The sequence below is a fragment of the Arvicanthis niloticus genome, chromosome 15 (genome assembly GCF_011762505.2).
Source record: "Arvicanthis niloticus isolate mArvNil1 chromosome 15, mArvNil1.pat.X, whole genome shotgun sequence".
In the NCBI taxonomy this organism is placed as follows: domain Eukaryota; kingdom Metazoa; phylum Chordata; class Mammalia; order Rodentia; family Muridae; genus Arvicanthis; species Arvicanthis niloticus.
Window position 1 is genome coordinate 59,573,278 of NC_047672.1, and position 10,426 is coordinate 59,583,703.

Here is a 10,426-nt window from a genome sequence, read left to right on the forward strand (position 1 = left end):
TGTTATCCGTGACTTATATAATTAAAGTTATAGGAGAAAGATATTATTGGCCTCTGGGGAAACAGGAAAAACCGGGTCTGTGGTCTGTATGGCACATGAATTGACTCAGGTGGTTATATTTATTATGGAGAACAAATTTCCACATCCATGGTCCCTGGAGATTTAGGTGCTAGCAAAAATATCTTACCCGTGTCAGGGTCCTAACCAACTCTCCCAATCCAAAGCACTTCACTTGTCATGAAGCAGAGAGAAATCTCTAACTATGGATGGAGAGGTTGCCAAAGGGTATTCCCTGGGTCATATGAGAGACTCCAGAAAAAGACACCCCAGAAATTGGACAATTTGGGGACAGCTAGTTAGCAGGTAGGTCAGGGCAGTAACCAGTGACATCATCAGGAATGCCTTCCTTGGATATTCTCTTGTATCTAGGAAAGAGGTAGAATCTTCTGTGATGTCACCTGTGTTGTGGTGACAACAACTGCCTGTGGGATATTTCTTCAGTGTCTTTTGGGTTCACAAACAGGCATGTTTTCCATGCTGCTTAGGCTTTTTCGGATAGAGAATGGTGATCAAAGAGAAACCACTCCAAGTAAGAAAGAAGCTGGAGTCTTGTCTTGTAAGAAAGGAAGAATGAAATCGTTCTGGGGAAGGCACAGTGAGTCCTGGGTAGAATTGGGAAACTTTCTGGAAGAAATAGGCTTGAGCTGGGCCTTCCAGGAGTATGCCTTACAAGCTGGAGCCTTGGAATTTCTCAGTGGTAGAACAATAGTCAACAATTTCTGATTAGTAGCTTGACAGAGAGCTGGGTACTGACAAGCCTGCAGCTACTTTTCTGGGAGCTATTTAATTTCATTTTGAGTGGCAAAGAATGCCATGAGGAGGAACTATGAGATTAACAGTGTGTCTGTTCATGGTAGGAGTTGAAGCCCTTCATCCTCTAGATTACTACAGGTTAAAGGAGTCTCTGAGGACAAGAACAGAGAAGGATGTGACCCTGGTCATGTGTGGGGTCTCAGACAATTTGGGTTTCAACACACATGATTAGACCTTGATGGTGCTAAGCAACATGAACTCCAGGATTTACCTGCATCACATCTTATAGGAGCTGACAATGATCCCTAAGTCTGTATGTCTGAGGCATATTATGGATTTCAGTGCACAATACTCTCTTTAATAGAGAGTGTGGCATATGTATGATGATGGTGGTTGGGAAGAGGGATATAGCTGAGCAGAACAGCTCAAAGATAGCTTTTCTGCTCCTTCTGGGATTCATTGTGTCTCTAGCTTTTCCTCTTCCTCACCCTTCTTTTAGGGGTAACAGAATGGTCTCTGCTGCCCCTGGGCCAACAACTCTGCAAATTCATTTGTGTTTATGTATCTCCAGGCTCTGCTAGGCAAACATCATCCCAGAATTCCACCATCAGTAACTGGAAAGAGATGACGAAATTGGAAGAACTGAAATTGAAGATCAAGAAGATGAGCTTTGAGGAGGAAGAAATTAGTCAAATGCTGAACCTGTACAATTATCAAGATTTGAACTACAGGTAGTAATTATGCTCAGGCCCCTGTTGACTGTATTGTGCCCTCTCTAGTAACCCAAGATTTCCTCTCATCAAAGGAGTGTGTCACCTCTAATTGTGCTTTATATAAAGCCCTGACAGGTGTTGAGAAGTAGGATACTTGACCTTGACTTACTTGCAGTTTGGTTCTGTCCACAGCTAGAAGGCCCTGGTCAGATTTGCTGCCTCTCAGTGTGTGAATGAAATTCCTGCAGGTCATCCTGGCTTTACTCTGAGTTTGGTCCTTATACTCTGAGACTATGGCACCTCCCTGGATTTAGTTGGCATTCCAATTGTGTTTGTGGGTGGGTTGGTGTGTATGTGTGTGAATGTAGTTGTGTTTGTGCTGTTCTGGATCTGAGGCTCTGGGACCTTTGATGGCGTTTGAGGATTCGTCTGATGCACAGTTTGCAGGTCAGGATAGTGTTGAGTCCATAGATGCCCAAATGGATCCACAGGGTACTTTGCTCCTTGTGTTTGCTCTAGTGTCACATAGGAATCTCCTGGGGGAGGAAGTGTTACTAAGCATTTCCCCTGTAAATACTATTCTTGTCCTCTGAGAATTCATGTAACAATAGGAACTAACGATTGATATCCCTGCCTTAAAAATAAAAGTAATCAGAGACATCTGCTGGGCCCAAGCTGTGGGAGAGACTAGGAGAAACTTCTCACAGAACTAGCTCACAGAACTAGGGTATTCCTTCAGGCTCACACAGGATGTTCTCGAAGGTCTGCTCCCTCCTTTTGGTCCCTTAACTCTGCTGTCCTGTGCCTTGAATTATAAGTTTAATCAGCACCAGTAGGACCCAGGTCCAGAGAGCAAGGATGCAGCATATATTATTGGCTGGGGTAGTCCAGGATACAGCCGTTCTGCATATGACCCTTACAGAAATATTTGATCCTTGGCCATGCCCTAACACAGGATGAACATCGAATTCAACATCATTAAAAACCAACATGAAAAGACCATTATGAATATCCAGAAAATGACTGAGTCAATAAGGGATGCCATGGAGAAATACAAGCAGCTCATAGAAGAAAACTATTCCTACAGGTGAGTGACTGACACAGCTGAGACCTCAGCACTGGGCAGGGAATGTTTCTGTCCTTCTAGGACTTTGAACAAAAGTAAGGGCTCTGATTCTATACTAAATGTTTCTTAACAGGAACCCTGCCTTGAGGCAAGTGTCATGGTTTTGTACCTCTTGGACTCAGGTGTCCTAAGTCTGAAGTGTGTAGAAGTGTATAAGTTTGTAAGACCTTTCAGTCTTAATCTTCCAAATTCAGGATCCTCTAGATAGAAAACATTTCCACCTTGATGGGAATATCAAGCAACACTGAACCTCTGTGGCTCTGACAAGAGTTTTATAGATCTAGGATCCATGACAAAAATGGAAAGAGTGTATTCCTGTTGGGTCATCTCCCCTCTGTCAGAGGGGAATTGCCCTCTACCTGCTGATGGTTTTCTAGTACCAGGGACATATAAGCACCCATGAGGAACATTTCATCTTCCCTGATGGACATAAACCCTCTTGCTGTCAGGCCTTACAGAAGTACTTTCAGTCTGGTGGAATGTGGCTGGTCTCTGGATGTGACCTGCCTCTAATTGGTGCTGATATGTATACTGGGGACTGTAGTCTGAGGCTGTCTAGGAACCAGGACACTTGCAGGGATGATGGTACTGGGAGGAGTGACAGGCAAATGGAAGCTGGCTAGGAATCACCATTTTGTTTGTTTGTGGTTCAGCACCAGGCACTGCCAACTCCTTAGAGAATGTTCTCAACTGAAAGACAATGTCAGGATATTGCTGCAGAGCGGGAACAGAAATCTGCTGGTGGAGCAGAGTGAACCACAAGTGTCCTATGGAGAAGATAAGAGCTTCTGTGAGGAGGCCAACAAGAACATCTATGTCCCAAGTGCCAAGCACCAGCAGGTAGGATGAAACATCAGAGGCAGATTGCCCTCATGTGTAACCAGAAACATGGACAAACCAGTGTCACTGTCCACCAACTTATCTAGGCCCTCACCTGTGTGTCATCCAAGTGATCATTTGTGTGACCATTGTCAAGGCTTTCTGTGGACGTAGCCTTTTTCAAAAACTCCATGTTTAGAAAGCAAATGCTCCTGTTCTGCTTGAGTCTGCATTTTTTAAGGACGATGGGTTGGCTACACACCACACCACTGCATGCCATTAAGTTTGAAGGGTGCTAGGTGGAAGCCTTTCTTTAGCATAGCACAGGCCTTGGAAAGATGAAGAAAAGACCTGTATCTCATTTGCTTTACAAGGATCATGTGAGATTCCAGGTAGGAGGTAGTTTTCAGGGATGAGAGCATAGTGGAAATGACAAGTAAGTGGATCTCACTGTTGCCTTTGGCAGATGTTGTTCTTCTTCTCCCTCTGCCCTTTTCCCTCTATCTCAGGTTGGTCTCTTCAGGCTTCATAGATCTTGATCCACACTGACAGAGCCTCAGTAGCAGCTTGTCAGTCTTGTTTTCTCTGAGTGCTGCTATAGAGGTCATTGTTCCTGGGCCTCACAGTTTGGCCTTACAGTCTAAAGCTTACTGGATGATCAGGGATGTGGGAACAGATTCTCACAAGCTGAGGTTTCTTTTGAGAGATTTGAGTCTTCAAAGAAAAATTCTGCATATATACCCACCCCCATTCTGACCATGAAAAGTTGTATCTAGGGCTTTTTATTTCTCTGGGAAGAATAGCAGTGATGTAGGTCTCACTTGAAACATCTGCTTTGCCTAGACAAATAACCTTTTCTTCAAACATGACAGATTTGTTATTGTTTTCTGCTCACTTATGATTTTGGTGTTACTGTGTGTGTGTGTGCATGTGTATGTGTGTCTGTGTGGTGTTAGTGTGTTTCTTCAGACATGTACCTGTGTGTGTCTTGAGATGTCAAGTTTAATGAGAAAAACACTCTGAGGTTTCAGTTTATTTCCATGAAACATCAAATACAGCAGTCCAATAATTCTGCATCTCTGTTGTGGCCCTCTCCACTCCACTCTTGGTGGCCACTGTTTCCTGGCCCAAGCTGCTGCTCAGGTCTTCAAGTCAGGGTCTAGCTAGAGAGAGAGAGAGTGGGAATAAAGGGGAAGACACTTGAAGAATGGAGACAAGACAGAGGTTCTGATCAAGTCTCAAGTCTCTTTTATTGTGTCTCTCTCTCCTTTATTGTCTCTCTCATTGTCTTCCCCTCATTGTCTCCTTCTCATTGTCTCTCTCTCCTTCTCTCTTTTATTGAAAGGAAATCTGGGGTATTTATAAACACAAGCAGGAGAACACAGGTGAAAACACTTTACCAGGTGCACCATACAGCGGAGGTCACTAAATAGCAAAACAAGCTATGTGGGATAAACAATATATTTATCAGAGTGTGCTTCAGCTGTTATAGGCTTTTGAAAACCAAGTCTTTTATCATGGTATATGGTTCCAGATGGCTGCAAGTTGATCTATCTGCTTTCTACTAAGTCGGCTCCCAACACATCTCCACCTAGCTTTCAAGAGAAACAGGACACCAAATATTCTTGTAAGGTCAGATTTTCAAATGATTAGGGGCAAAACTATTGATTCTCATTGAAGTTATTTGGAGCAAATCAAAGGAATATGGTACATAGAGTTAAGGGTAAGATTGTTGTATAAAATCCATGTGTTTATGTCTCTTTTCTGCTCTTGGTGAATTGCCAAGGCCCACTGGAATGTCAGGTGGCTCACTGTGCCTTCTTAGCATTCCAGGTTGTTTTCCTCATTGCTTGCTACCATTTCCTTTCCAGCTACTTCTGCTCAGTAAAAGTTTGCCTTCGAGTTTGTCTTGGATTTTATTCCTTGAGAGATTGAGTTGCTTGGAGCTGTATCTGCATCCAGCAGAAGTCCCAGAGCTGTGGTACAAGAACAGGGCGTTTCAGGAGCTCTTTGAGGCTCAAGATGTCTAAAGCACTCACCGTGTGTTATCTGTGTAGCATTCTGCAACTGCTGGTATTCAAAAATAATTTCCTCTCAGTTAAAATCAGCCTCAATGGGGGTTGATAATAATGAGGACCTTCAGACAGGTCTGGTAGTGTAAAATCGGGTAGGTCTGTGAGAAGCCTTGTTCAGAAAGTGGAAAAGAAGTCCCCTTTTACCCAGCGAATTAGAACAAGCAGTAGAAGTACACAGAGCAACTAGGGCACATCAGGGTTGTAGTGGTCTGCAGTGCAGCCCTGAAGGAGAAACTGTCCAGATGTCCATTAGCTAAAGAGTGAAAATGCACCATTTGTTGCAGCCCTTCCATGGACCATTGCTCAGTGTGAGATAATCCAAACAAGGATTTGCCCTTTCAACTAGTCAGCCTTATCTAACTCAAAATATCCTTGACACAGTCAGATGATGGGGAAATGTTTTACATTTTTTCCTAGTTATGTTACTTTCTTATTGTTCTGGGCTCATAGCTTTGGACACCAAGTCAGTCAAGCTATCGTAAAGGGAGCTCCTATTGGAAGAAGCTGTTTACTTGGGGACAAATCTGAAACAGTGAACAAGAAAAAGAAGCTAGTCTACCACCACCATGTGATCCTTAGCTGGGAAACAAATCAACTCTTCACAGCCTTTGAAACATACTAAGCCAGATTAGATAATAGGCCAAGAAGCCTGATTCCAAGTTAGGTTTAAGAGAGGAAAGCATATCACTGACTGCACTGTCCATATGCTATGCCACTATGTACCTATCCCATTCAAGATTTGATTTTTTTATACCTGGAAATACACTGGTAGATTTTTTTTTATTAGCAATAACTGGGAAACAAAACCGGTTACTGCAATATACCATGCTGATAATGTATGAACAAAAATACTTTGTGTGTTTGAGAGTGTGCCCTACAAAACCCTTAGACATACAAGGGTATGTTCTGTTTCTTCATGACCATCACCTTATAGTTCAGTGCCTAGCCTTGGGAGTAATTTTCTTTAACACACTCTCGCTGATTATAGGACCAGAGCAGTGCCATGGATTTCATGGGAGATGGTTTTTCTGTGTATTTTCAGATAAAGGGACTGAAAAGTGGAACACAGGCAATTTCCTGCACTGGAGAAATAATCATAGACTTCACTTCAATTCTTGGCAGGTTATAAGACATCTACATGGTTTTCTAGGTAGCTCTCATCTTTCTTGAACTCAGATTCAGACATTGCTACAATGTTACTACTCAATATAATATACCTGGACTACTGGAAAAACATAATTTTTTTTTTTACTCCCATAGAGTGTGTAGTTCACAGTTCAGTTTCTAGCAGTTTTTAAAAGCTGAGAAAACGATAAAGCCCAGGTGCTCTATGACATTTGGGGATCAAGGAATGGCCTCAGCTGATGGGTCATGCTGGACTGTCCAGCTGAATAGAACTGATGTTGGAGGGAGAGCTGAACTGACAAATCCTTACCATGTCTTTGGCCCTTCCTTCCATAGGTCTAAAATGCTCCTGCAGAAACTCAAACATGGCACAGACCAGGACAAGATCTCCCACCAAGAGAACTGCTGTGTGAGGTGCACTGAGTGTGTGCAGCAAATGCACCACTATGGCATCTCATTCCTAATCACCATGGAAATTTTTGGCTGCAGTTTCTTCTTTATATTGCTTTCCTTGGTGTGAATAGGCCTTAATTTCATCTAGCCACTAGCCCAGCAAGAATGCACATTTGGAGGAAGACAAGTGCTGAGGCACATCAAGAACTGCTGGGCATCGAGGAAGAGTCAGAGTGAACATTTTTTTCTTGCCCTGATGAAGAATAACTTCATGGATATCTGTCAACAAACTTGCAGACTTTGAGCCAAAAACTGTAACATGTCTTATGCTCAGTCTTGGGAGGACATATCCTTCAAACACAGACTCCAAAAAAGAAGACCTGTTTACATTTCTCTTGAAAAGATTATTTCCATCAGTAATTGCTTTCCTACTATGTTGCCAAGGCCAGCCACAGGCTGTAAGTCTGTGCTGCAATATGAGCAGCCGAAGAATGCTGCATCCCACAGTTCTGAAGTTTAGATTTTGGTTTGAGTTTTTCTAACTTTGGTTATTTGGTTTTTCTTGTTTTCATTTGAAGCTTTGTTATTGATTTGTTGTTCTTTTGTTCTTGTTATTGATTTACTATTTTGATAAGGCTATACACTGTACATATTGACTGCTTTTTTCAGTCACTTTTGAGTAAATTGAATGTATTCTTATGAATGAAAGAGTGATCTTTTAACTCTTCACTTATAAGAACTTTCTTTATTCAGGTGTGGTGTCACCATGTTGTACTTCCAAACCTATTAGACAGAGATGGATGTCTAAATTCTCCCAGGGCTTGGGCTTCTTAATAACTTCCTGATCTGGTCTGTCCAGGTCAGTCAACAGGATCTAGCAAGAGAGAGATAGAGAGAGAGTGGGGATGGAGGGGCAAGAGGCACAGAAAATGGAGACAAGACTGAGAGTCTTATCAAGTCCCATTTATTGCAAGGAAATTCTGGGTATTTATATGCTTTACCACGTGGCTTGCAGCCATGGACAAGCAGGGGAACACAGCTGAAGGTGCTTTTCATGTGAGCCTTGCAGCTGGGGACACTAAACAGCAAAATAAGATATGTGAGCAAAACAAGATGTTTATCAGTCTGTTCAGCTGTTGTAGGCTGTTTGCAAAACAAGTCTCTTGTGTTGGTATATTTCTCAGATGGCTGCAAAGAGGGTAGCCACTTTCTGCTAGTAGTTGGCTCCCAACAACTTCCCAGCCAGACTGAGCTACAAAGGTGTTGGGAGCCCACCCCTAGCAGAAAGCAGCTATCCTCTTTGCAGCCATCTTGGGCCATATATATGTAGGTTGATCCTTGTCCAGCCTAAATAAATACTTGTTTTTCTAGGCTGATATTTTTGCAAGCAGCCCACAACCACTGAGCACACTCTGAGAATCATGTTGTTTTCCTCAGACATATCCTGGACTTGTTGTTTAGTGTCCCCAGCTTTTAGGCACTAGTGGTTAAGTGTCTCCAGCTGCACTCCCCTGCTTGTGCTTATATACCCATAATGGTGTTTCAATAAAAGAGACGTGATCAGAAAACTCTCTTGTCTTCATTCTTTGTGTCTCTTGCCCCTGAAACCCCACTTTCTCCCTTGCAGACCGCATTGATTGACCCTCATGGCAGGTCACCTGTCATCCAATGTGGGGCAGTAAGAACAAGTGGCTCCTTGAGGGACATTATTGAAAGAAGGGTCTTCCACAGAAAATTCAAATGTGTAACAAAGGTGGTCTCTGGTGGAACCCTGTGGAAAGGGAAGGAAGACCTATGGTCAAGGACAGACCAGCCCAAAAGATACATTGTGAATCAATTTTCTCCTTTCTTGTGACTTCTGGAGACAAAAACTGATCACCAGCTAGGTTGCCAGCACCTTCCCCTGCTGACACATGCCACCAGTGCATTTTTTGACTGTTTTGAGGCAAAGGTTATATAGCCCAGGCTGGCGTGGAAGACAGGGATACATCTTCCTGAGCCTAGAATTAAAGACACCCATTACCATGTAAAAGTCTGTTGTGGCCTTAAAGTATAGAGCCTAGACATTTCCAATAAGCACCTCAGTTTCAGCAATATAAAAGCATGCCATCAAGCAGACTGTCTACCTCACAATGGCTGTAGGACATAAACCCTAGGCCAGCCTTTGTGACTCTCAGGCAGAGGTGCATGACACTGCAGCCTTTTACTCACCCTCATTTGTTGTGGCCTTTACTGTGCCTCAACGCTTTGGGACTAAGTGCTCTGGTCAAGAGAGAGAGTGTGTGGGACAATCGACACAAAGAATGAAGACAAGACAGAGATTCTGATCAAGTCTCAAGTCTCCTACCAAGTCTCTTTTATCAAGTCTCTCATCTCAAGTCTCCTTTATTGAAGGGAATTTTGAGGTATTTATACACTTTTGCCATGTGCCTTGTAGGTGCGAGGATACCACGTGCCTTGCAGGTGTTGATATGACCTAAGCCTTACAGGCGTCTATAGCGTGGATAGTACGTGCACCGTGCGCCTTGCAGGCTTGGATACCACGTGCGCCTTACAGGCATATATGGCCTGGATAGCACATGGACAGCATGTGAACCGCATGCCTTGCAGGCGTGGCTACCAAGTGCGCCTTGCAGCTGGGGGCAGTAAACAGCAACACAAAATATGTGGGATATCAGAGTGTGCTTCATCTGTTGTAGGCTATTGAAAACCAAATCTCTTATCGGGGTATATGGTTCCAGATGGCTGCAAAGATAATCTAGCCGCTTTCTGCTAAAAGTCGGCTCCCAACACCCATTAACTATTTTTTGTTAATTTACTCCAAAGTACTTCAAGGTGGATCAAAAGATTTCAGTCACTTGAAAATCTCACTTTATAGTAGGTTACGTGTCCTTTTGTTCTAGGGACCTTAGTGGAGATGCAGAATGATGAGTTGCTATATTGCATGTTTCAAGAATGCAAACTGAACAGCAATTATACGCTTCTCATAGAACGTGGTTTATAGAAGCACACAAAACTGCATGGATGCATAAATCCAGACACAAACACACACACATGCACATACACACATGCGCACACACACCTCAGAAAACATTAGTGATCAGAAAGCAATGAGCCATTCATCCTGTAGGAAGAGCAATGGAATTTAGGCTATCCAATGCAAATGTCCCAAGTGAGACCCTCCACCCTCTCAGTCATCCTTCCTGCTGACAAAGGATTAGGAAGCACGTTTCTTGTTCAGATTTGGTTGATATGATTGGAGTAATTCTTCTCTTGTAGAGTCAAATCTCTCACAACAACCCTCAGCTTGTGAAAACCCTTTCCCATATCCCCGGTGTGATGGCTTTTGATGCTATTCCTAG

At 43.1% G+C, this 10,426-nt stretch overlaps 1 protein-coding gene across 1 annotated transcript; it reads left to right on the top strand.

The window, feature by feature from the left end:
• Positions 1 to 201: 201 nt before the first annotated feature.
• LOC117720573 (uncharacterized) lies at positions 202 to 8,560 on the top strand. The gene is made up of 5 exons (XM_076913093.1): positions 202 to 655; positions 1,385 to 1,544; positions 2,482 to 2,613; positions 3,306 to 3,492; positions 7,008 to 8,560. The coding sequence occupies exons 1-5, from the start codon at positions 526 to 528 to the stop codon at positions 7,011 to 7,013; spliced, it is 615 nt and encodes a 204-aa protein (XP_076769208.1). The 5' UTR covers positions 202 to 525; the 3' UTR covers positions 7,014 to 8,560.
• Positions 8,561 to 10,426: the final 1,866 nt, after the last annotated feature.

Bases quoted from the DNA above. Each gene is read 5' to 3' on its own strand.
- LOC117720573 (XM_076913093.1), top strand. From the start codon at position 526: ATGTTTTCCATGCTGCTTAGGCTTTTTCGGATAGAGAATGGTGATCAA. The intron at 656-1,384 runs GTGAGTCCTGGG...ATGTATCTCCAG, and splicing joins ATCGTTCTGGGGAAGGCACA to GCTCTGCTAGGCAAACATCA. The intron at 1,545-2,481 runs GTAGTAATTATG...GCCCTAACACAG, and splicing joins TATCAAGATTTGAACTACAG to GATGAACATCGAATTCAACA.